This window comes from Stigmatopora argus, chromosome 1 (genome assembly GCF_051989625.1).
Source record: "Stigmatopora argus isolate UIUO_Sarg chromosome 1, RoL_Sarg_1.0, whole genome shotgun sequence".
Taxonomy (NCBI): Eukaryota; Metazoa; Chordata; class Actinopteri; order Syngnathiformes; family Syngnathidae; genus Stigmatopora; species Stigmatopora argus.
In genome coordinates, this window is record NC_135387.1 from 27107886 (window position 1) to 27134604 (window position 26719).

Here is a 26719-nt window from a genome sequence, read left to right on the forward strand (position 1 = left end):
TTGCTAAATGCCATTAACTGTGCGTCCATTATGTTTTAGTGTGAAATAATTGCACTAAAATAATGATTATCGGTTGTTTTTTTCCCCACCTTTAGAACATTATGCCTTTAAAATATTCGACACAATTGTAATACTAATGCATTGCAAAGAGGGAAAGAAGAAAAGTATGGATCATCCCAGAATTGGATGACAGTTTGGCTTCAAAATTGGAAAAAAAGACATTTCACGTGTATGATTTTCATCTTAATTTTTATCAGTCATGGGTTATAAAATACCAAATTCCTGAGCATCTCATCTTAGACAGTTCAATGCTCAAATTTTATTTTATTTTTTTTAAATATATATTAGCATAATCAAAATAGAAGGGGTGTAAGTACCAGATTTGCAAATCCGTGCTAACGTTAGTGAGGATAAATTGGATGGATTTTCAGTATTTGCCTGATGTTCACCTCTTAAACTCTCTTACGATGCTTTAAATCTATTTTTGTGCTGATTTTGCATCAGAGGTATGAAGAGGACAACTCCAGAAATGTACTGTTTATTGATTATGGATGAAAATGTTGTCTTTCCAATTTTTTTTAGACTAAATCAGTGCTGCAATATCAACATTGCAATATGGGAATGACTGTCTCCCACCCAACCACAGCATAAATCCCCCTGCTTGAAGGATGTCCAGGAAGATCAAATTTGTTGTCGTCAGTTCTTCCAGTCATGAGGACAACTTCAGTGCGCAGGAGCTCATGGTCCATGCCCCCAACGTCAGTGGTTGGAGGTCCAGCAGGTAGTTTATCGACACACCCTTATTGCACTGTAGCTTCTCAAATGTGTCTCCATAACATTGGTTAAATCTCAGTTTGCCTAAAAATAATTTCACATTTTCATGACAAAAAACTACATTTATATATATATATATATATATATATATATATATATATATATATATATATATATATATATATATATATATATATATATATATATATATATATATGTATATGTATATATATATGTATATGTATATGTATATGTATATATATACGTATATATATATATATATATATATATATACACATATACACACATATACACACATATACACACATATACACACGCATACACACGCATATACACGCATATACACGCATATACAGGCATATACACGCATATACACGCATATATACGCATATATACGTATATATATATATACGTATATATATATATATATAAAATTAAATATTAATTTAAAAAAATATATTCTGTCTTGTCTAATCAAAATGGTACAATTCGGCACGTGCACAACGTTGTTTTCAGTTTTTAGTCGCATTTTTTATAGTGTGCAAACTGTTTATGTCATCTGGTTTGCAGTAGTTGATTTCTTAATACTAGATTATTTTGGGAAATACAGTGGTACCTCGACATACTATCGTAATCCGTTCCGAGACTGAGATCGTATGTCAAGCTTTTCGTAACTCGAGCGAATGTTTCCCATTGAAATGAATTGAAAACAAATTAATTTGTTACAACCCTCTGAAAAAACACCAAAAACAGGATATTGGATTGGAAAAATGTTTTATTTCTTCTAAATTGCTATATATTGACAAAGTAATAAATAACGAGTGGTTTAATAGTAATAAAATGTGTTTAATAGATGTAAAATTAGACGCATTTCGCGGAGGGGAGAGACAGCGACATACACAGAGGCGGAGGGGGGGGGGTCTTCGGGGGGACTTTATCTACGGCACTCGTAAACGAACAAACAGCAAGCGAATTATTCGATCGAAATTTTCGTCGTACCACGAGCATGTTGTATGATGAGCATGTTGTATCACGAGGTACCACTGTAGTTAAATCTAACAGATTTGAACTCTTTGACTCTTCAAAGCAACTAACATTTAACAGGTTTTGGGGGAGTGGAGTGGAAAATTGCCTTGAGTTTTTCGCAGTCACATTTATTAATTTTTTTTTTTAGCTGTGTGATCCCGATTTTTAATACTGTCCTCAAAATATGGGCTTGTTTTGTTAACCAAAATACCCCCTCACGCACAGACACACATTGACAAAAATTGACAAATCAAAGTTTCCCTGTTTAAATAGATTTAAATGATTTGTTTTTATGAACCCTTTGTTTACAGTACAGTTTGAATAAATCCGGTTCTTATGTGAAATGTGCCATTTCCCACAGGTCGTGTAGTTACCCTCAGCAAATCACTTTACAATTGGTGGAAAGAACTCGGGTGAAGAAGCTCCAACTTCTCGCTCACCATTACCTGATCCCAGCTAAGGTGGAGTTCTACATAGGCGACGGTCCTTCCGATCCCAGATCGTCAGCCATCGTTGGCCAGCTTCACAGGCTGGGGTGAGATGAATCATCTTTTTATTATTATTTTAAATCCTTTTTTCACCAAATTCGCAACCGATATCCAACTCTGATGCTCTCAACGCAGTTACGTGTCGCTGTCGGACAACGAGAAGACCGGCTTCCGAACGAGAGAGCTGAAATCCGTCCACGTGGATGCTATTGGAACATACTTGCGGATAGCATTCCACAGGAATTATGCTAACCGTCACAATCGCTATAATCAGGTAAATGTAAAATAGATCAAAGTGTTTTTAAATCTAAATTTATCTCATCTCATTTTCTGAACCGCGGGGGGTGCTGGAGCCTGTCCCAGCTGACTTGGGGTCAGAGGCGGAGGACAACCTGAATTTGTGGCCAGCCAATCGCAGGGCATAAGGAGACAAACAACCAATCACTCGTAGCTAGCGGCAATTTAGAGTGCCCAATCAGCCTACCATGCATGTCTTTGGAATGTGGAGTACCCAGAGAAAACCCACACAGGCCCCCGGAGAACATGCAAACTCCACACAGGTGGACTGACCTGGATTTGAACCCAGGACTACCATTGTGAGGCCGACGCCCTAACCACTTAGCCGCCCAATATAAATTTGTGTCAAACTAAATCCTGAAATCTTACCGTTTTTAAATTGATTTCCCCATTTCAGGTTTTGGCCCCTGAGTTAATAACTTAAGGGCTGCAAAGAACAAAAAAAACAGATGTAGAATAATATACCAAATATATACACTTACCTTGTCACCTCTGCTTTTGGTAAACGTTTCTAAGCTATTGCAAAGTTGAACATCAGTAAGCACTGTTTTTGTTTTTCTGTAAAAAATGCTTTAGTTTTCTTTTGCTTGCCTAAAATACTTTTAATTTTGGATTGCAGGTTGCTCTGGTGGCTATTAATGTCCTGGGCGAGCCCTTGGTAAGCATTGCTTTTTACACCCAAATTAGACCAGCTCTTGTAGTTACATCAGCGTCGCCGCTGGTGGTGCTGTTGTGCCATAGCAGCGTGCGAACTCCATTTTCCTCCTGATTGGTTCAGGGGCTACATTCGTGCCAATGAGATCTCGTGTGGGCTGGCTAGTCCATTTTCTGGCAAAAAAGTTAACTTACTGGTCGCCATTCACGGCGCTAGATCGGACAAAATGGATTGGACGTCTAGCGCCGTCAATGGCACTGAAAGATGAGCATTCACAGGCAGTTTAAATGTAAGGGACGGCTATCGCTGTCAGTGGCAGGCAATGAGTTCATTTTGGGTCAAGCAACACATAAAAGGAATGAAATGATGAGTTGACTCCTCGCAAACATAAAAAGTGACGATTTGGCTATCAGAGTAATCGATTTAGCCCGCACTGATTGCGAAATATAAAGAAGACATCCATCGCTTTCAATGGCACTGAAAAATGATCATTCTTAGATTCATAGAGGTTGAGTGTATATCAAGAATTGTTCCCGTTTTCTGACTGTTTCTTTCTTATTTGTTTAATTGTTGTGAATTTTTGTATGATTTGTCCCTCCCCAGCCAAGTCGAGAACAGCTGATCGAACACTCCTTCAACGGCACTCAGCTGGAAGTCGCCTTAGATGCGACCCTAGCGGGGTGAGAACATTCCCTCACAAACTCTGAAAAACAACAGGGATTCCCTCAAACATGAGCATTCAAATCAGTTCCTCCCAATTGAAATGAATTAGACGTCTATCATTGTCAATGTGTATGTCAATTGTTTATTTTCCCATTCAAAAGTAACTCGATTTTCAAGTGTAATCGGACATTTTGCGCTGTTAAAGGCAGCCAGTGAGTCACTTGACTGTCTGGGTACATTGCTTGCTGACGTGCTATATTTAGCGTGTGCGGGCGATTGGTCGCCGGTCTTTTGGTCGCCGGTCTTTTGGTCGCGGTCTTTTGGTCGCGGTCTTTTGGTCGCGGTCTTTTGGTCGCGGTCTTTTGGTCGCCCCGACCGTGACAACGGGCGACCAAAAGACCGGCGACCAAAAGACCAACGACAAAACAAGGTAAAACAACACGGTCTACGCATCAATAAAAGCCAACAATGGCCATGAGCAGTTTCACTGAGCCCACGTGAGTGTATAAGAGTTTGTATGTACATGCGTTGTCCCTTTAAGAAGCTACGTCATTCAGGGTCTTAACAAGTTCTCCAACAAAAAACAATAAAAGTCCGGGAAATTTGGAGCTTTTCTTTAGCCTAATAATTACTAGGGCATTAAGTATGACTAAATAGTAATTTGCAGTTTGTATTTAGGGAATTTGAGAAACGATTTAAATGGTAATTATCACTTACCTTCCGGGCGACCGAAAGACCGGCGACCAAAAGATCGGCGACCAAAAGACCGGCGACCAATCAACCGTGTACCATATTTAGATAGTGAAAAGGCGGAAGAGACTGACGCGCGTGCGCATATGATGCTTAAAGAATAACAATATTAGCAGTCGACGATGTTTTCGTCTGCTCCCAGTGACCCAGACGATCCAGATTAGAGCCAAGATGGCTAAAACAAGATCAGTTTTACAATAAAAACATACTTAAAAAAAATCCACAAAAAGTACACAAATTGAAAGAACTAGTTTTTTCCCGTGCAAAAGTAGTTATACGGCGTACTCAATTGGAAATGATCAAAAAACGTATAAAATGCCGGAAAAGTTGACAGGGATCCCATATATTGTCGCATCCCTAATTGTGGCCATTTTTTTTTAACCCAGAAAATACGAGGCCACGTCCCCCTTTGATGACCTGGCCTTTGACATGTACCAAGACCCGGAATTGGCCCGTATCATCCGCCATCTGGATCAAAACAGGCAAGATTTGCTTCAACGGGAGAGATTTGAGGAGGCCAAGTATCTGAAGCAGGCCATTGCAGATCTTCAAAAGGTAGAGTCCTAATAGCGTGTGCCTAGAATAGTTGGATTTTTATTTCTTATTTTTTTGCTTGCAACAAAACTTTATTCAGCAGTACTTGCTAAACGTTGCTCAGATTCCCGTTTGTGTACAGTGTTGCCATGCGCACCATGAATTCTTAATAAGCTCTTAGTTCTCAGGTCTTGTCATGACTTTCTTACTCAAGCACACAGTCGGGAGTAACGCGATAGCGACGGCACTTGTCAGATGTTGCCATGGTAATCTGAATAGGAGGATTCTTTGCCGTTAATGACAACCTTTATTTAGTCTGTTTCGTTGAGGAGAGCCTCGACACAAAAGCTTTTTGAATGTCATATTCCCGCAGTGAGACAGGGTATTAGCGCTAAAAGTAAAAAACAAGACTATGAGAATAATGGTTGGGGGAAAAAAAGTCGGCATAACACGGAAAAAAATGTAATATTACTAGGCTAAAGTTGTAAATTACACGGCAAGTTGTAATGTTACATTATGGACGCATGTGGCTAATTTAGCTAGGTTAGCTGCTACGTAGTTTTGGAGTACTATTGGGAGTATTCTGTTATTGTTTTGTTTTAAAGTCAGTTTCACAAATAAGGAAATCCTTAATCTTTTGGCACATATACATCAAATTATAAATTTTACACTAATTTTTCGTAGCTATAATTGTTCATTTAAACCAAGGGTGTCAGAGTCGGGTTAGTTCGCAGGCTACATTAACGTCAACTCGATTTTATGTGGGCCGGACCATTTTAGATATATTTAGATTTTTTTTATAAATGGATTAAAAGAACTGGATTAAAAGCCCTGAATATTCAGTTTCTTATAAATCTAAAACAATGTTTATTTTGGCTTTTTTTTAAAATATATTTTTAGATTTTACATAATGATTTTTGAACTAAAAACACCGAAAAAATGGATTAAAAAATTAAAATTATTGATTTAAAAGGGAAAAAAATCAGGAAATTTAATATATACATCTATACTCTTTATTTTAATTTGATCCTAAAACAGAAAGTCGGCACTCATGATTAACTTTCTTGGGCCGCACAAAATGATGGGGCAGGCCAGATTTGGCCCCAGGGCCGCCACTTTGACACCTGTGATTCAAACGGAGGCATTTAAGAGCTACGTAAGCTAAAGATCAGCTAATTTAGCGGTTTAATTTTTTTATTTTACATTTTTTCCCAGTTTTTTAAATTTAAAAATGTTTTTTAATTTAAAATGTAACATTTTATAGCTAAAGTAAAAAAGTGGAATGTTTGTTCCCATTTTTTTAAATGTTAAAAATAGAATGAATAAAAGAAAGAATACTGTTAGAAAGCTAAAAAAAAAGGGGATCTGGTCAATTAAATAAAAAACATCTCTAAAAAGTACCAAAATAAAAAATAAAAAAACACGATAATTAAATAAATAATTGATGTCTTATCGATTTGCTGTGACAGCCCTATTTGTAGATGACACTGGTATTTGTATATTTTTTATTGAACATCCCGATGACATCTTTCTGTTCTGGTCAGGCCGGTGAGCATTTGGCAAGGTTAGACGTGGAGACGCAATGTGCCATGGGAAAGGAGGAATACGATCTCGGCAAGAAGAAGAAGGAGGAAATGGATGAATACCGGAGGAATGTCTACCAGCAACTGGAGGCTCACAACCTGTTGGATACGGCGACGGTCAGAGCGCGAGTCACTTTGCTATGTATTTTTCCAAGATAACGTTTGCTCTTTTGCCTTATCTCTAGATCACAAGTGTTTCGGGGTCACGTGTGGAGGAGCCCTCACTCTCAGCCCCAACCTTTGACACACAAAGAGTAGGGAAAACCTCCAAATCTCCACCAAGCCATTTTACAGACTCTGGTGGGCTTTCGCCAAAATGGAAGAACTTACCTGACACGCCACGCACCTCGTCTGCATTCCAAAAGTTGGATGTAAGTACGACTCTACTTACATGGGAAGATTATCCTTGCAGGGCTGCTTTTTACGCTCGACACAGCACCGTCTGTAGGTTTAAGTTTCTCGACTTAATTAAAAGTTTGCAACAGATGACTGACTCCCGCGCTCGCTCGGGACCGATCTTTGAGGCCAGGTACAAGGCAGAAGGCTGTCAGTTAGTCCAGGGAACAAAGCACGGCTAGATTTATTGTACAGTGATTCCGGGTATTTTCTCCCATATACGCCCTATTTGTCACAAAAAAAACAAATGACTGAATCGAGGCTACGGCTTATATGCGCACAAGTTAGACCTGACATGCACGAAACGCCATAGCGCAATACAATATGGCCGATATGGTCATTTCTTTCTAAATAGAGAAAAGATGCACAGATAAAACGCTTAACAAAATTTATTTTGACGTTTGAAAAGAAAAAAAACAATGTACAGACGCTCCCCTACTTACGAACATTCAACTTACGAACAACGGTACATACGAACATGTCTGCAAATTGCGTTTAAGTCCAAAAATGTTCGCAAGTCCAATTTTGTATTTCGCGTCTTTTTCGGAGTAGTACTTCTTTCCGCCGCTAATACCGACGCCTGGCGCTGTGAGAGCTCAGCTCACCCAGCATCTACCTTCTTCGTTGCAATGCGGAAGTGCGTGAATTTATCTCCAGTGTGCAAAGAACCTTTTTCATTTGTATCATTAAATATCTCATGCATCCAATATTGAATATGGTTGGTAAAAAGCTAAAGGCTTCTATTGAGGGAGTTGCAAGGAAGAGGCAAGCCATTTCATTTGAAACGAGTGGCAATAATAACGAAGCTTGATGGGCGTCAGAAAGTGGTGAGCGTTGCACATTCAGTACCATTTATAAACAGAAAGATCGAGCAGCAGGACCCAAATATTGAACGTTGCACAAAGTTTGCAAATCAATTGAATGATGCCATACAGTGCTACTGCATCATTTATGATGAAAAAAAGAAGAAAACTGTGCAATCGTCATTAGGTCGCTTCTTTTGGCCAGTTTCTAATACATAAATCTCTCTCTCTCTCTACAGTACTGTACATATTCTCTCCATTTTATTATTATTTTTTTTTTTCAGTACAAACCAATGCGTGTTACTTATACAAGCCTTAAACATACAAATGCACTTATATAAACCTTCAATATACTTATATCGGCCTTAAACATAAATTATAATACAAAATATAGCACTGAATCAACTTACAAACAAATTCAACTTATGAACAATCGCTCGGAACCAATTGCGTTCGTAAGTTGAGGAGTGTCTGTACTATGTATCTTGCATAAAATGTGAAAAAACTCACCTGTGCCTGCCATTGCTCGCGGTACTCGCTCGTTTGGTCGCCGGTCTTTTGGTCGCCCGGAAGGTTATTGATAATTACCATTTAAATCGTTGCTCAAATTCCCTAAATACAAACTGTGAGTTATTATTTAGTCATACTTAATGCCCTAGTAATTATTAGGCTAAAGAAAAGTTCCAAATTTCCCGGACTTTTATTGTTTTTTGTTGGAGAACTTGTTAAGACCCTGACTGACGTAGCTTCTTAAAGGGACAACGCATGTACATACAAATTCTTATATACTCACAGTCCGCTCAATGAAACTGCTCAGGGCCATTGTTGGCTTTTATTGATGCGTAGACCGTGTTGTTTTACCTTGTTTTGTCGCTGGTCTTTTGGTCGCCGGTCTTTTGGGTGTCAGTCTTTTGGTCGCCCGTTGTTTGGGTCCGGGCGACCAAAAGACCGCGACCAAAAGTCCGGCGACCAAAAGTCCGGCGACCAAAAGTCCGGCGACCAAAAGTCCGGCGACCAAAAGTCCGGCGACCAAAAGTCCGGCGACCAAAAGTCCGGCGACCAAAAGTCCGGCGACCAAAAGTCCGGCGACCAAAAGACCGGCGACCAAACGACCGCACACGATTGCTCACTCAGGGCGCCGCCATCTTACCTAGGGATGACAAACTAGACCGCTACGGACATACTTCCTGGTTGTACTGCTCACGTGACTTCCTTTTTCAACTTGTCCACGTGCAGGCAACACCTGTTCGTAATGTACAATCCAGCAGATGATCCTTTCGATTCATACAGTTTCTCAGAAATACGACGTGCGATAATTTTTCTTAAGATTTTCCCTTCAAAGTAACACATTTGTACTCCCTATTAAAACCACAAATATGGAGGTGAAAATTGTGAATCAGGGGGGCGGCTTATACGAGAGAAATTGTAAAATTCAACGATTTTACAGCAATTTTAAGGGTACGGTTTATATGCGGAGGTGGCTAATATGTGAGAATATATGGTATTTTCTCAGAAACAAAAAAGGTATTTTTTCTGCTAGCATAAAGATATTACAACACCAAAATTTTAGGCCATCATTTTGGAAAATGGCGTGAGAAAATGCACATAGAATTTATCGTTCTTTTCGAGGAGGGACTCGAAGCAACTGTAATCCAGCAGAATTTAATGTCAGTGACACGTTCCCCCCAAAAATAGGACAGGGACATAATCACTACTATTTTAAATAAAAAAATATTTCAACAACATTCAGTAAAAACTTGGGAACTGAGGACACTAATTATTGCAAATATGTGAATGGAATTCTTTCCCTTTTTTAGCATGATGTTCAACTTCTATCCTGGGGTTTCCTTTATCATATTTTGTGCTTCATAATGCCGCACACGTTGTCAATCAAGATTTAATTACGAGTAGAATAACGGCAAGCGCAAGCATTCCGTATTTACTGCCCCGGTCCAATTCAACTGCATTTTTTTTGTTAGTTTAGCAGTGCTCCTTATGACGATCATCCGGTACCGGCCCTTCAGAGAAATGAGCAGCTTGTGGTGGCCAACCAGAGCCCTGCAATGGACAGCTCTCCCCTACCTGATCTGCCTACCCCCGAGGTGGGTCAAGAACCAGCGCCACTATCGGAAAAGGCTCAGAGGGAGGCTGCCCTGCCGATAGAGGTCTTTGGCGAGGATCTGGTAAGAAACAGAAAAGGGGAACATTTACTCCAATGAGTCAATTAGGAAGCTAAGGTGACGTAACGGCCTTCCAGAATAAATCGAAACTACGACGTGGCCCCCAACAAAAAATGAGTTTGACACCACAATATATACATATTATATATATATATATATATATATATATATATATATATATATATATATATATATATATATATATATATATAATATGTATATATTGTATATGTATATATATATATATATGTATATATTGAATACAATATATACATATTATATATACATATATAATATGTATATATTGTGGTGTCAAACTCATTTTTTGTTGGGGGCCACGTCGTAGTTTCGATTTATTCTGGAAGGCCGTTACGTCTTCCAACTAGGCTGCCAAAATTACTCAATTAATGAATTGACAGCTTTTCCGATTGTGCTGATCGATAGATCCTTTTTGGACATTCAAATGAGTACAAATCTGCAATTATTGATTTAAATTGAGGAAAGAAAGGAAATATTTACTTTACATCGATAATCTTCATTTGAATTTTATCATACCCCCTGCAAACCTTGTGAGGATAAGCGCTACAAAAGTGAATGAATGACCAAATCTTTTTTTTCTTCCTTGCCATTTCTTTTCCAGGTAGCCAGTGCATATTCCACTTTCTGGTCACATCGAGAGAACGCACTGCTGGCCGTGCAAAAGAAACTTTCAGAAATGCCGTCAACGACACCCAAAGAAGAGCTGAGGCGCATGATAAGAGCGGCAGTCTTTTTGGCCAGGAGGGCCCTCCTAGAGAAAGTTCTTCCTGTAATTATTTCATTTCTTAACCTATGACTTGTACAGTAATCCCTTGAATATCGCGGTTAATGTTGACCAGACATGGCGACAATCGTTTGGTTGCCCGGACGTTTGGTCGCCCGGGCGAATATAATTTTGAGAGCTGGTTTCAACAGTACACTCTCTGTCATGTTGTCAAACGTCCGGGCGAGCAAACGTCCGGGCGAGCAAACGTCCGGGCGAGCAAACGTCCGGGCGAGCAAACGTCCGGGCGAGCAAACGTCCGGGCGAGCAAACGTCCGGGCGAGCAAACGTCCGGGCGAGCAAACGTCCGGGCGAGCAAACGTCCGGGCGACCAAACGTCCGGGCGACCAAACGTCCGGGCGACCAAACGTCCGGGCGACCAAACGTCCGGGCGACCAAACGTCCGGGCGACCAAACGTCCGGGCGACCAAACGTCCGGGCGACCAAACGTCCGGGCGACCAAACGTCCGGGCGACCAAACGTCCGGGCGACCAAACGTCCGGGCGACCAAACGTCCGGGCGACCAAACGTCCGGGCGACCAAACGTCCGGGCGACCAAACGTCCGGGCGACCAAACGTCCGGGCGACCAAACGTCCGGGCGACCAAACGTCCGGGCGACCAAACGTCCGGGCGACCAAACGTCCGGGCGACCAAACGTCCGGGCGACCAAACGCCCGGGCGACCAAACGTCCGGGCGACCAAACGCCCGGGCGACCAAACATCCGAGTACCGGCCACAATAATCGAAAAATCGCTTACTAGGGTCACCCCTATTATAATGACTTTTTTTTCTTCAGTGCTGAGTCCTTGTAGTAAGAGTTTCAATGTGGATTTTCAAAATTTTTCATGAATAAAAAAAATTAAAACAAATTCTAATAGCAGAAAAAATCACAAATGGAATTCGCGATAAGTGAAGATGCGATAATCGAGGGAAGACTGTATTACTGCATTTACAATCCTTTATAAAAATTGTTTTGTTATGCTTCACCTCACATTTAGGTTTTCCAAGCTTCCTTGAAGTTGCTGTTGTTCATGTTGAGCCAACTGATCCCAGGTCTGGGCCGAGGGGAGGTGACCTACTGTTTAGAGAACATCTGGCCCAACTTACTTTCCAGTACTGGAAACTCCATCAGCCGCTTTCGAGTCAGTGCCACAGCCTGCATTCAGGTATTGGAGAGCAAAGGCTGAACTCTAAAATCACACATCGAGGCTCCACACACAGTGTTGATGTTCGTCAATCAATTGCCAACAAATATGTGGGCGAAGTAGGCATCTTAAGTTAGTTACATTGTCCATACGGTAATGAGACGAGCTAAAAACGTTCATAAAATGCAAAATAGGTTGAGATGAGCAGGAGTAAATATCTCTACCAGAAAGGAAGTCCTCGGGTTACGACGTGGGCAAACAATTCCACAAAGGAACTTTTTCATTCCAACCTATTAAGAGGAAACATTTCCACCAATCTGGTATCTTAGAAGTGCAATCAGCAGATTGCAGTCAGGTGATTCTTGTTTCCGCAGAAACCACATTGCTTAAATGGTCTGTGTTGGATCGGTTGGAACAAAAACCTGCACCCACTGCGGCCCTTGAGGACAGGTTTGCCCACCCCCGTTCTTGACTTAACGATGCCCGTGGTCCGCCGTAATTACTTAGCAAGTACGTAATGGTTGTCTGTGTTTGTGGGTGGTTGAGTATGTTAGCCTTTTTTCACATTATGCCCCGAAAAAAATAGCTGTTTCTTCTCGGTTCAACAAAATGAAGAGCAGTTACCACGGTAACAAAGCTTAACATCATACAAAGAATGGGGAAAGTAGAGATAGATTCTGGCTCGTTGGTAAAGATGCTGCGTTCAGACCCAACGGTTGCATAAAGATTCCCCGCTCATCACCAAATGCAGTTTTACGATCTCAGACCTTATGTCGTGTGTTTTTTGCTTCCTGTTTAGGAAATTGCTGTCCTGAAGGATGTTCGGGCTTTGCAGTTTATCCCTGTTGAGCTAGTGAAGCCTTTCAAATCCAAAGTCCCTGCTCGTCTGGCTCAGACAAGAGCCGAGCTGCTCCAAAGTCTCCTGGCCGAGCTCGGCTCAGAGAACTCTGGATTCACGATGGAAAATGTCATGATGGTAAAACACTTCCAAACCAAAAAGTATTTGTAAAAGTTTGTTATCTGATTCATTGTATGTCACAAGACCTTTTAGAGTCTGCTAAAAGACTATTCTAATCCTATTGATGATACTAGGATTATCCGTCGTCATGGGAAAAAGATACATTTAAGTAAAAAAATGTCTTCACTTAACTTATTTTATCGCATATACGCTGTATTTCTCACTAAAAAAATAATGACTGAATCGAGGGTACGGCTTATATGCGCACAAATTAGACCTGACATGCACGAAAAGCCATGACGCAAGACAATGTGCCCGATACAATTATTTATTTCAAAATCGTCTGAATGAAATTCGAGAAAAAAATAAATAAGCGTATCTTGAATAAAACGTGAAAAAAACTCACTTGTGCCTGCCATTGGTTGCTCAAGGTGCCGCCATCTTACCTAGGGATGACAAGATTAAGATTCTTAAGTAACACATTTGTACTCCCTATTAAAACCATGTATATAGAGGTGAAAATTATGAATCAGGGGGCATCTTATACAAGAGAAATTGTAAAATTCAATGATTTTAAGGGTGCGGCTTATACGCGGAGGCGGCTAATATGCGAAAAACACTATCTAATAACTGCATTATGCCTTGCCGTACATTTAAAGCCAAAAATGGCTGACCATTGCACTTGGTTCTTGAAACTTGTGTGCTTAGTCAGACCCTTCATGGAAATAACTTCAAATTGTCAGGTTTTCTCTGAACTTTTCCCACTAAGGTGGCGTTTGTTTGCGTGTTTGCGCATGCTTGCTTGTTGCCATTGTACTGAACGCTTCCCAAATTTGCTTTGGGAAACACTAGCAGTCATGATTGGGATCTAGTGTGACTGGCTGGGGGTCGGCCTTTTCTTTGCTCATGTCAAATGAAACGGCTGGACAAGGAACTTGCGCACATTCCTTTAGTTAGGACATTTTACACAGAAATTCATTCACCTTTTATCACAGCATTCACAGAAATGCTGGCCATTCATACAACTGATTGGGAGCTTTATTCCCAAATCTCAAGGCCATGAAATGATAAGAAATCAATCATAGGTGTCAACTAATAATTGTTACTCAGTCACTTTGCCCATCCTGAGAGGATTCTCAATTTTTTTGCACTGTCGAATGCAACAAACAAAAGTTACATTACTAAATTAAATAAAAATGATGGGAAAAAAATCATTTAAAGTTCCATGATCAAGTTTTTACACTTATTGTATTAGAAAATGATCATCCATAACTATCAAAACATAACTTTTTTTGTGGTTTGCCTCTGCATAGTTGAAATCGATAAGTGCACTTTTTTAACATTAACATTCATGAATGATCTCTTTCAGTTCTGCACGGCAGCGTTGGAGCATGAGAAATCTGGCGTTCGAGAGTTGGCGGCACAGATCATTTTGTCCATGTACAAGCGGCACAGTTCGGCTATTCTCAGCTACCTTCCGCCACGTAACAGTGCGCAGAAGAACTTCCTCTACAAAGCCATATTCGAAAGCATTGACAAAGTGGACGGAGAACTGCTGGAGTCTCCGGTAAGACATTTTTACTTCCTTCCATTTGGATCCGAGCTGTCAAACATGCAACAAACAATGACACTATTCTAGTGGAATTTTTTTTGGTTCAGCCTGTTTCCTTTATCAAGTTGTGTATCCATTCATATCCATATTGATAAATTAACAGTAAATCACTATCAGACCTGTCAACTTATACGTTTTTCCCGTATTTTATACATTTTTTTGATCATTTCAAATTGTGTACCCCATATAACAACTTTTGTACGGGAATAAAATGTTTTACAAAATGTACGTATTTCTAAAATCGATCGGGATTGTCTCGTCACTGGTAGCAGATGAAAACGTCATCGTCGACTGCTAATATTTTCATGTTTTAGGCATGATATGCACAAATGCATTCCCATTTCACCCTTTTCATTATATAAATATAGCGCGTCAGCAAGCAATTTACCCAGACAGTCAAGCTGTCAGAGTCATACAGCGACTGACTGCCTATCCCATACCTGTCAACTTATGTTTTTTGATTATTTCAAATGATGTGCACCCTATAAACTTTTGTACGGGATTTTTTTAAAGTAAGTTTTTTTGTAAAACCGATCTCGTTTTACCCATTTTGGTTCTGATCCGGATCGTCTCGGTCACTGGTAGCCTAAGAAAACGTCATTGGCCAATATTGTCATGCTTTAAGCATGAAATGCGCACGCGGATTCCCCTTTCACGTGTGCCTTTTCACTATATAAATATAGCGTGTCAGCAAGCAATGTACCCAGACAGTCAAGCTGTCAGCGTCATACAACGACATTTACAGAATCTTGAATTTAGTGCATACTGACAGATTGGGCACCCCGTTCACTTTGGAGAAAATTTTAGACTTTTAAGTTTGCGAGTAACTATGTGCCGCGTTGCATTTTTACGGTTTATTATCACTTAATAAGGGGAATTGCAATCATTGATAAGGGGAGCGATTGGCCGAGGTTGACATGTAAGCACTATTTACCCAATTTAGTATTTTTTAGACTGTTATACTAGAAGCCGTTGCTGTAATGTTTATGTCTAAGCGTAATTTGCAATTACCAGCAAGGTAGCCTTCCCATGACCTAATTGGCACACTGCCCCGCCTCAGATGTCAAACGCCAACATAGATGATGACGTCTTTGTCGCTCCAAATGCGTGGAAAGCTTCAGGTTGCTAGGTTGTGCTGCTTATAACGACCGTCAAAGTAAACACCGTCGATGAATAATGCATTGACGCTACTAATTCAGGGTGGTGGTCCACTGGTTGTGCAGATGGAGAATGAGGAGATCCACTCTCTTCAAGAGCAGCTGGCTGCCTTTAAAGACTTTACGGTAAGCCAGGCCTCAAACGGGTCTTCAATTTACACTTGGCCGTCGACTGTCAAGAAATAATACTGCCAGGCTTTTTTCTCACTAGAGCGACAAGAAAACACGTCGTTTTTAATCAACAAATGACTGACAAAATCAATTGGAATGTTTGTGTCATCTTTTGAACTGTAACCGTCCAATCACATTTCTTTTGTACTAGGAGAAGGATGGAAAAAGTAGCAAAGAACACATGGCCAAGAAAGTTGTTGCACCAGTCGACAAGGGGTCTCAAAAGGGTGCCAAACAAAGTATGTGTTGGTCTTTCCTCACTCCCGTTTGTTCTGGTTATCTTTTCAAACGTGCAAAAAAGAGTGGCCAAAGCCATGACTTGTTCTTTGTGGATTAATTCCATAATTTAAGTACCGTACTTTCTTGCATATACGCCGTATTTGTCGCTAAAAAAATGATAACTGAATCAACGGTATGGCGTATATGCGCACAAATTAGACTTGAAATGCACAAAACTGCAAGGTAACAAAGACGAAACGCCATAATGCAAGACGATGCGGCCGATATGGTCATTTATTTCAAAATAAAGAAAAGATAAACAGATAAAACGCTGAACAAAATGTATTTTGACATCTGTGAATTAAAATCAAAAAGAATAATAAAACGTATCTTGCATCAAACGTGAAAAAACTCACTTGTGCCTGCCATTGCTCGCTCAGGGCGCCGCCATCTTACCGTAATTAAACGTGCTCTCACTGGCCAGATTTGAGTAGCCTTCATGATACATTTTTGTAATGTTTACCATGTCAGCACATCTGAATAGTTGTTAAGTCTGATTGAAGATCTCGTGGTCAATCATTAAAATATCAGCCTTGATTCGTGTGTAATGCGTATCTCATGCGATTATTGCACCCAGAGATTTTCCCTTCAAAGTAACACATTTGTACTCCCTATTAAAACCATGTATATGGAATTGAAAATTGTGAATCAGGGCGTTTTATACGAGAGAAATCGTAAAATTAAACCATTTTAAGGCAATTTTAAAGGAAAATTTGGTAGTACTTAAGTTAATTTCTTTGCAGCTACCCATGAAAGTTTCTCTTTTGCCCTAATTCAACTTCATTGAAATATACAGGAAGCACAGCGTACATACAATAAGTAACCGTAATGTACATCATTTGAATGTTTTGATTCATCTAAAAGTTTCAAGTTGTGACAGAATTCATCTCTTTCAACAGCCGTTGTCAAATTACCTCCGAAAACGACAACACCCACAGTTGAAGTGCAGCAATCTATCACGGACCTGGATAAGTAAGTTCTTGTATCCATCGGACATAATAATTGCGATCTTAATCCTGTGCAGATGTGCAATCTAACACGATAATTAGCAATAATCTGTCTGTTTTGTAAGGTTTTATCAGAAGTCAATGGATTTTGTGACTGCCTTTCCCATACCTGTCAACTTGTACGTTTTTCGCGTTTTTTGATCATTTCAAATTATGTACACCCTATAACAACTTTTGTACGGGATTTTTTAAAGTACGTTTTTTGTCAAACCGATCTCGTTTTACCCATTTTGGCTCTGATCCGGATCGTCTCGGTCACTGATAGCAGATGAAAACGTCATTTTCGACGGCTAATATTGTCATGCTTTAAGCATGATATGCGCACACGCATTCCCCTTTCACACATCCGCCATTTCACTATCTAAATATAGCGTGTCAGCAAGCAATGTACTCAGTCAGGCTGTTAGCGTCATACAGCGACATTTACAGAATCTTTAATTTAGTGCATACTGATTGGGCACCCCCATCATTATTAAATTATCGACTCTTAAGTGCGCCCTATGTCAGTAAATACAAACCGTATTGCATTTGTACGTTTTTTTAATCGCTTAATAATGGGAATTTCAATCATTAATAAGGGGAGCGATTGGCCGAGGTTGACAGGCATGCTATCCATTTTTTTCCAGCTTGTGTATCTTCTGCGGTAAGACCGACGACTCTTTCCTCCACGACGGATTAGACATTCACTACTGGAAACATTGTCCCATGCTGCGACTCTGCGACGAATGCAGACAGGTAGCGAAAAACGGAGTCACTCTTCACGGAGACGGCAAATCTACCCTGTGGTGTGTCATGTTTCCAGGTTGTGGAGATCGCCAGCTTCACTGAGCACCTCCTAAATGAATGTCAAAACAAGTCCAAATTCAGTCAGTGTCAACGTTGCTCAGAGGCGGTGCTCACTGAAGATATGAGCAGACATGTCCAGAGTAACACTTGCAAAGGTAAGTAAATGTAAGAGGAGGATTATCATCTGATTACATCGAGAGGTATAAAATCAAGTGTTTACTTTGCTGCTCCTTTTCTGTTGTTTCTGTTTTTTTAATTAGGGAAAAAAATGCTTGTCTTGTTTTTTAATGACCTCCTCAAAGGCTTTAGGATGCCTTCCAGACTGTAAGGTATCTTAAAGGTGTCGCATTTCTTTTGCAGCCTGTGTCTCAGGTAAACCTTCCAGCCACTGCCCTTTGTGTCACGCCAACTTTTCTTTTGGAGAACAGGTAAGATTTTGAAGTGTAAGGAAGACTAGGATTGACAATAAAATAAATTTGTGCTATTCCAGAGGCTATTATTTTGGTATACCGTATTTTCTCGCATATTAGCCGCTTAGACGTATAAGCCGCACCCTTAAAATAATTGAATTTTACAATTTCTCTCGTATAAGCCGCACCCAGATTCACAAATGTCACATCCATAATCATGGTTTTAATAGGGAGTACAAATGTGTTACTTTGAAGGGAAAATCTTAAGAAAAATTATCGCACGTGGTATTTCTGAGATACTTTATAAAGCCAAAGGATTGTCTGCTGGATTGCACATTCCGAAAAGGGTGTTGCCTGCATGTAGTTATTCCAAAAAGGAAGTCACGTGATCAGTACAACCAGGAAGTGTGTCCTTAGCGCTCTAGTTTGTCATCCCTAGGCGAGAAATGGTGAAAAAAGTGAGTTTTTTCACGTTTTATGCAAGATACGTTTTTTTTTCTTTCTTGAAAGGTCAAAATAAATTTTGTTAAGCGGCTTATATTTGAGAAAATACAGTATATCTACCTACGCTCCTGTCGAAACCAAAGGATGGCGACGAATTACGGGATTTATTTGCTTCAGTCTCTTTGTGTTCAAGATAACTCACTAAGGAATAAAGGGATTATTACCATACTTCCAAGATGGTTGGAATATTAAATGATGATACTTTCAGGGTACTGAGGTCAAAGGCCCGGACAAAAGAAATTTTGTGATAACTTGATTATGGGAGGGCTGTTTAAGGTATAAATAAAATTGTGGTGACATTTTTGGGGCATGAGGAGAAAAGTTGAGTGATGCTTTGAATTTGGCTGCTTAGACTGTACACGGTCGATTGGTCCCCGGTCTTTTGGTCGCCGATCTTTTGGTCGCCGGTCTTTTGGTCGCCGATCTTTTGGTCGCCGGTCTTTTGGTTGCCCGGAAGGTAAGTGATAATTACCATTTAAATCGTTGCTCAAATTCCCTAAATACAAACTGTGAATTACAATTTAGTCATGCTTAATGCCCTATTAATTATTAGGCTAAAGAAAAGCTCCAAATTTCCCGGACTTTTATTGTTTTTTGTTGGAGAACTTGTCAAGACCCTGACTGACGTAGCTTCTTAAAGGGACAGCGCATGTACATACAAACTCTTCTACACTCACACGTCGGTTCAGTGAAACTGCTCATGGCCATTGTTGGCTTTTATTGATGCATAGACCGTGTTGTTTTACCTTGTTTTGTCGCCGGTCTTTTGGTCGTCGGTCTTTTGGTCGTCGGTCTTTTGGTCGCCGGTCTTTTGGTCGCCCGTTGTCGCGGTCGGGGCGACCAAAAGACCGGCGACCAAAAGACGGCGACCAAAAGACTGGCGACCAAAAGACCGGCGACCAATCGACCGCACACTGCTTAGACGGTACATACATTGAAATCTTTTGGTCACCAGTTGACGCCCAATCCATTTGAACTGGTAGGATTGGCAGCAAATTAACAAAAATTTGCCGTCCCAAAGGATAGGACGTCTCTCACCGTTAATGTCGTCTAATGAGTGAAACAAAGTGACTGAATAAGAGGAACATTCTGGTCACCAAAACTCCAATTATGTTCGCTGTGGTCTCGTTCAAAACTAAGACATGACATGTCGCTCCTTACCGCAAACACGCAGTTCAGAATTGCCCAGGTGGAAAAAAAAAAATCATGACCAGAAAGTCACACTCTGCCTGCCAGAAACGTCAAGCGATGCCATGAAAGGCCGCAGTGTTCCTCCGTCGAGAGGAACGACGGTTGCCTGTAACCGTCCCCGATTGAAAGTGCTGGAAGGGCAGGGCTGGCCGGACTGAACTGACTGAGCCACTTTTGTGCTCCTTGCAGGCCTGGAAGGCTCACCTCACGGGCAGGGAGGGCTGCAAACAAAACTCTCGCAGAACCGGCGTGTCCCAGGGAACCCAGCCAGCACAAGGTGAAGCATTCATACCAATCCTTTCGCAGATGGAGAGCGTCTTAGAGTGCAACATTTGTCCGTCGGCCTTCCTAATTACGGGGCAGAAATTCTGCTGAGCCACACAATTTAGAGTCAAATCGCAGAAATGTTCGGTCATGAGCGGAAAAAGGTTTTTGGTCTAAGTCAGGGGTGTCCAAACTTAAAATCTGTCTGCTTTCATTTGTTAAAAATTGGATCAAAATCAGGTTAATAAAACAAGAATAACAAAAAATGAGGGTCTTCAGGAATGCAGAATTAGTTTAGCAAACTACTAAACAGGCATTTTGTATCAAAACTAATAAAATAAAATAAAATAAATCTATGTTCAAACTAATAAACAGGCATTTTGTATCAAAACTAAGAAAATTTAAATAAATAAATTAAATCTATGTTCAAACTACTAAACAGGCATTTTGTATCATAACTAAGAAAATTAAAACAATTAAAATAAATCTATGTTCAAACTACTAAACAGGCATTTTGTATCAAAACTAAGACAATTAAAAAAATTAAAATAAATCTGTTCAAACTAATAAAAAGGCATTTTGTATCAAAACTAAGAAAATTTAAAAAATTAAATTAAATCTGTGTTCAAACTACTAAACAGGCATTTTGTATCAAAACTAAGAAAATTAAAAAAAATAACTTAAATCTGTTCAAACTACTAAACGGGCATTTTGTATCAAAACTAAGAAAATCAAAAACATAAAGATAAATCTATTTTGTTTTCTTTTTTCTACGGACATTGATGCTAGCTAGGGTGGCTAGCGCGTCAGCCTCAGTTTTTGGGTCCTGGGTTCAAATCCAGGTTGTTCCATCTGTGTGGGTTTTCTCCGGGTACTCCGGTTTCCTCCCACGTTACAAAAACATGCATGTTATTCTGTTTGGACAATCATGTGTCAAAGTGGTGGCCTGGGGGCCAAATCTGGCCCGCCACATCATTTTGTGTGGCCCGAGAAAGTAAATCATGAGTGTCGACTTTGTGTTTTAGGATCAAATTAAAATGAAGAGTATAGATGTATATTAAATGTCCTGATTTTCTCCCTTTTTAAATCAATTGTAATTTTTTATCCATTTTTTTCTGTTTTTAGTTCAAAAATCATTTTGTAAAATCTAAAAATAATAAAAAAGCTAAAATAAACTTTGTTTTACATCTATAAAAAACCAACCCGAGTCTGACACCCTCGACCTAAATTGACCCAAGGTATGAGGGTGAGCGTGATTGGTTGTTTGTCGCTCCGTGCCCTGCGATTGGCTGTCTGTCCACCAATTCAGGGTGTCCCCCGTCATCAGGGATAGGCTTCAACACCCCCCGGGACCCTAGTGAGGATAAAGCGGTTCAGAAAATGAATGAACATGATGCTATGGGCCAATAAAAACAAGGGTCTTACCAGTGGTAGGGTTCTTCTCTGTGTTTTTGACCAGGAAGGGCCGTCACGACGACAAAGCTTACACAGTCCTCGTCGGTGGGTCCCCGAGGCAGAGGGAGCCGGACCCCGTCCCTGGACCCTCGCCCGAGAGGACATACCCCCGGGAAGCGGTGATTGACTTTACCTTCTTTTAAAGGAACAAGAGTAACTGGTCATTTCTATTTCAATCGTCTTTTAGGAAAGTCCATTTAGATTTGATGGCAATTTTCAAAATGGCCACTAGTTGCCATTGTTTTCATATGAATAATGGAAATTAGATGATATTTCAGACTTGTTTAACACTTGAAAAGTACCTTTTAAGATAAATATAAACTGTAATATAAATATAAAAGATGGCCGCAGTCACTTTGGATTTCAATGCCAACTAAGCAAGTATTTATGATGGAGAATTCTTATTTTGATATATTTTTTTTGCAAGCCACAGTATTCACAATTGGTGACCTTTGACCCCCTATTGTGATCGAATAAACAAAAAAAAATCTCCACCTGCAAAATGAGAACAATTGAACATGTTTTATGAATGAAATCCTCATAGATTGGATGTTTTCTAAATACTATCTCATTTTAACCCCACATCTTGTAATTAATAATAAAGGTTACTGAGGTTTTATATGATATTCATGTAGTTATTTGGCTGATGTACCGATCAAACAAACAAAAATCGTTTTGTGCTCCAGCACCCCCGCGACACTAGTGTTACGGAAGATGAATGTATTTATTTCCATTTTTTATTTCATCAATCATTTCAGTTTGTATGTATGAATTCAAACTTTTCAATATTTCTATCTTGAGTTTTTAGTCACTTATTTTATGTTTGATTTATTTCCAATATTTTTTGAAACATTTCCGTTGATTTACACATTACATTTGATTTTGTTCATTCTTAATTCAGGTCAAAATTTGATTTATTTCAAGTTTATAAATAATCTTTTTTGTATGTATGAGTTATATTATTTGTGTGTGTTGTGTGTGTATATTTTATATACTGTGTGGATAAACTCGATTATATGTGCGTACGGGTATATGTATATACATGTGTATAAACCATACACATCTATATATTCATTTCATTTTTTCAAAGGAAAACCAATCGTAACTAGGGACATTTTTTAGTGTTTTTGTTGAATGTGGGAGAAAACCGGAGCACCCAGAGAAAACCCACACAGGCACAACCCGCAAACTCTTTACAGTAAGGGGTCAAAGTGGCGGCCCGTGGGCCAAATCTGGCCCGCCGTATCATTTTGTGCGGCCCGAGAAAGTAAATCATGAGTGCCGACTTTCTGTTTTATGATCAAATTAAAATGAAGAATATAGATGTATATTACATTTACTGATTTTCCTCCTTTTAAATCAATAATTGTAATTTTTTATCCATTTTTTTCTGTGTTTTTAATTCAAAAAACATTTTGTAAAATCTAAAAATATATTAAAAAAGCTCAAATAAACATTGTTTTAGATCTGCAAAAAAATGAAGATTCAGGGCTTTTAATCCAGTTCTTTTAATCCATTTATTTAAAAAAAAAATCTAAATATTATATCTAAAATGGTCCGGCCCACATGAAATGGAGTTGACGTTAATGCGGCCCGCGAACCAACCCGAGTCTGACACCCTTGCTTTACAGGAACCCAGGGTTGAACTGTAGCGCTCAGAACTGTGAGACGCAAATGCTAACAGGATTCCCCCACTAAGTCCCACGACATGTGCTTCAGAGGATAAAGACAGACAGTCAATGATAGTATGATGATAATATTTAGTTAAGATATCCACCATATTACAAACAAAAAGTCATTTTGCTCTACATGTACCCTGATGTTGTTGTCAAGTAAATTCTTCGTCCTGTAAGGCTTCAAGAGTCACCCTGTTTTTTTTTTACTTGAGATCCACGAGGCTCAAATTCAAAATGGCGCCATATACCTGAACCATAGTGGTTTCCCAAAAGTCAAACTGCAAAAATTTCCCGTATTTCCTCGCATATACGCCTTATTTGTCGTTTAATAAAAAATGATGACTGATTCAAGGGTACGCGCACAAATTAGACTTGACATGCACGGTCATTTCAAAATAAAGAAAAGATAAAAGGTAAACAAAATTAATTTTGACGCCTATGAATGAAATTCGAGAAATAAAAAACCTGTATCTTTCATAAAACGTAAAAAAAACTCACTTGTGCCTGCCATTGCTCGCTCAGGGCGCCGCCATCCTACCTAGGGATGACAAACTAGACCGCTACGGACACACTTCCTGGTTGTACTGCTCACATGACTTCCTTTTTGAATTTGTCTATGTGCAGGCAACACCCTTTCGTAATGTGCAATCTAGCAGACGATCGTTTCGATTCATAAAGTATCTCCAAAATACCACGTGATGATTTTTCTTAAGATTTTCCCTTCTTAGTAACACATTTGTACTCCCTTTTAAAACCATGAATATGGAGGTGAAAATTGTGAATCGGGGTGCGGCTTATCGTGTGCGGTCGATTGGTCACCGGTCTTTTGGTCGCCGGTCTTTTGGTCGCCATCTTTCTGTCGCCGGTCTTTTGGTCGCGGTCTTTTGGTCGCCCGACCGCGACAACGGGCGACCAAAAGACCAGCGACCAAAAGACCGGCGACCAAAAGACCGACGACCAAAAGACCGGCGACAAAACAAGGTAAAACAACACAGTCTACGCATCAATAAAAGCCAACAATGGCCATGAGCAGTTTCACTGAGCCGACGTGTGAGTGTAGAAGAGTTTGTATGTACATGCGTTGTCCCTTTAAGAACCTACGTCCGTCAGGGTCTTAAGTTCTCCCACAAAAAACAATAAAAGTCCGGAAAATTTGGAGCTTTTCTTTAGTCTAATAATTAATAGGGCATTAAGTATGACTAAATAGTCATTCGCAGTTTGTATTAAGGGAATTTCAGCAACGATTTAAATGGTAATTATCACTTACCTTCTGGGCGACCAAAAGACCGGTGACCAAAAGATTGGCAACCAAAAGACCAGCGACCAATCGACCGTGTACCGCTACGGACACACTTCCAGATTTTCCCTTCAAAGTAACACATTTGTACTCCCTATTAAAACCATGAATATGGAGGTAAAAATTGTGAATCGGGGCATGTTAAACGAGGGAAATTGTAAAATTCAAGGATTTAAATGCATTTTTAAGGGTGCGGCTTATACGCGGACGCGGCTTATATGCGAGAAAATACGGTAACTCAAGAAATAGGTTGGAGAAAAAAAAAATCAAATCCTTCCCATGGCGTCACACGGAAGTCCTCTGCGCGCAAACCAGTTCTTCCCTTTGCACCAGCCTCCACATTTTGAGAAGCTCCTGCACGCTCAGTTTGTGCACCACCATGAGGTTCTTGTAAAAGCACGGCTCGCTGTTCATGGTGCTCACCCGCCGCCGGGTGATGCCGAAGGTCCTGAAGCCCGGGTGTGTCTCGGGGCTCACGCCCAGCCTCTGCAGACACATACCCAGAAACACGTCGTCGATGGGGTACAGCTCCAACCCTTGCGACGCCACGAAGAGCCTCCTGGCCAGCTCGGAGGACATGAGGAACCCCCCTCCGCCGACGTAAGGGGGGTACGGCTTATCGAAAAGCTCCCTGGGGATGTAATATTTACTCTGCCTGTTCCGGATGGGGATGGCTTTGGAGATGGTGTCCCCCACGAACAAGGCGGCGTCCAGGCGTTCCTCCACCTTGAAGCCGATGAGGTCCAGAAGGTTGTCGGTGTTGACGAACACGTCGTCGTCCCCCTTGAAGATAAACTCCACGGCGGGGCAGAAGATGTGGAACCACTTGAGGAAGTTGACCTCTTTTAGAGTCAAATTAAAGAAGGTATCCATGAAATCCCACTGCAGGATGTCCCCGTAGAGGCGGTCTTCGTACTCGATCAGCTTCTGTAGGTTCTTGGCGTCCTTCCCCGTGGAAGGTCTGCCCAGAAGAAAGAGCGTCTTGATCTTCTTGTTCCCAACCGTTGTGTGTTCTCTCCCCCAGGTTTGGCGAACCGCCTCGCGCCGGTCGTGCTGCTCGATCACCGACTTGACCACCATGAGGAGATGGACCCCTCCGCCGTCGCACTTCTCCGGGTGGTTGATCAGCATGGGGAAGTACCTGCAGTGTCGGTGCAAGACGAACTGGTGGAAGCGTGGGTCCAATCTCTGGAACCAGTCCTTGTTCCTCACCGCGCTGTTTTCCCTGCATTGGAGCGCCTGCGCGTCCCAGGACGGAGCGTTCATCCTCCCCCCCCGGGCCGTCACGGTGGCGGACCCCTGGGTCCCGAGCGGGACGCTCTTCTCGGGGACTTTGAGCTTGTGGATCAAGAGGAGAGAGGCGAAGAATAAGGAGAGACTCAGCAGACCCAGACGTTTTCTCCGGAAAAGTTGCTCCATCCTGCTCAGTGCTCGCCACCATCGCGATTTTCTCTCAACTGGCTGTCTCTACCCCGGGAAGGGCACCCGAGCCGCGGTCCGAGAGAATGCGCCGACACCGGTGTTGCCCCCATGGCGGAGACGCCAATCTGGAGAGTGAGACACGTCGTGTGGGACCGACCGAAACGTCCCACGTGGACCCACCCCCATTATGCACACCTTCTAAATCTATTCTCTCCTCCCTCACTCTTTATCAATGTTCCCTCTAAACTGCGCGCGTGCGCAATTGCGCACTAGTCTCGTCTTCTCTGCGCACAGCAAATCATATGGAGCGCACAAAATAAAATCCCATTTTTTTGTTATTTTTTATTTATTTATTTATTTATTTTAGCTGTGAGGGCGACGCGCAAACCACTCATCCGCCGGGCCGCCCCAT

General features: G+C 40.8%; 2 protein-coding genes across 4 annotated transcripts; one reads left to right on the plus strand and one right to left on the minus strand.

Annotated features, from left to right (window-relative positions):
* The first annotated feature begins 587 nt into the window (after positions 1-587).
* cep104 (centrosomal protein 104) lies at positions 588-26078 on the plus strand. 3 transcript variants are annotated; one of them, XM_077613612.1, is made up of 22 exons: positions 588-781; positions 2183-2356; positions 2445-2583; positions 3226-3264; positions 3865-3941; positions 5061-5229; positions 6753-6908; positions 6977-7162; positions 9970-10173; positions 10811-10978; positions 11972-12139; positions 12918-13094; positions 14446-14643; positions 15888-15971; positions 16168-16255; positions 17195-17267; positions 17929-18037; positions 18105-18243; positions 18449-18516; positions 20383-20470; positions 21917-22031; positions 25910-26078. In XM_077613612.1, the coding sequence occupies exons 1-22, from the start codon at positions 669-671 to the stop codon at positions 25956-25958; spliced, it is 2781 nt and encodes a 926-aa protein (XP_077469738.1). In that variant the 5' UTR covers positions 588-668; the 3' UTR covers positions 25959-26078. The 3 variants fall into 3 exon arrangements, with proteins under 3 accessions (XP_077469738.1, XP_077469746.1, XP_077469754.1); XM_077613620.1 differs by having other exon boundaries at positions 15912-15971; XM_077613628.1 differs by lacking the exon at positions 25910-26078 and having other exon boundaries at positions 21917-23764.
* Positions 24670-26540, minus strand: b3gnt7l (UDP-GlcNAc:betaGal beta-1,3-N-acetylglucosaminyltransferase 7, like). Its single transcript, XM_077613638.1, has one exon. It carries the CDS (start codon positions 26302-26304, stop codon positions 25171-25173), a length of 1134 nt encoding a protein of 377 aa, XP_077469764.1. The 5' UTR covers positions 26305-26540; the 3' UTR covers positions 24670-25170.
* Positions 26541-26719: the final 179 nt, after the last annotated feature.

Bases quoted from the DNA above. Each gene is read 5' to 3' on its own strand.
- cep104 (XM_077613612.1), top strand. From the start codon at position 669: ATGTCCAGGAAGATCAAATTTGTTGTCGTCAGTTCTTCCAGTCATGAG. The intron at 17,268-17,928 runs GTAAGTTCTTGT...ATTTTTTTCCAG, and splicing joins TCTATCACGGACCTGGATAA to CTTGTGTATCTTCTGCGGTA. The intron at 18,517-20,382 runs GTAAGATTTTGA...TGCTCCTTGCAG, and splicing joins ACTTTTCTTTTGGAGAACAG to GCCTGGAAGGCTCACCTCAC.
- b3gnt7l (XM_077613638.1), bottom strand. From the start codon at position 26,304: ATGGAGCAACTTTTCCGGAGAAAACGTCTGGGTCTGCTGAGTCTCTCC.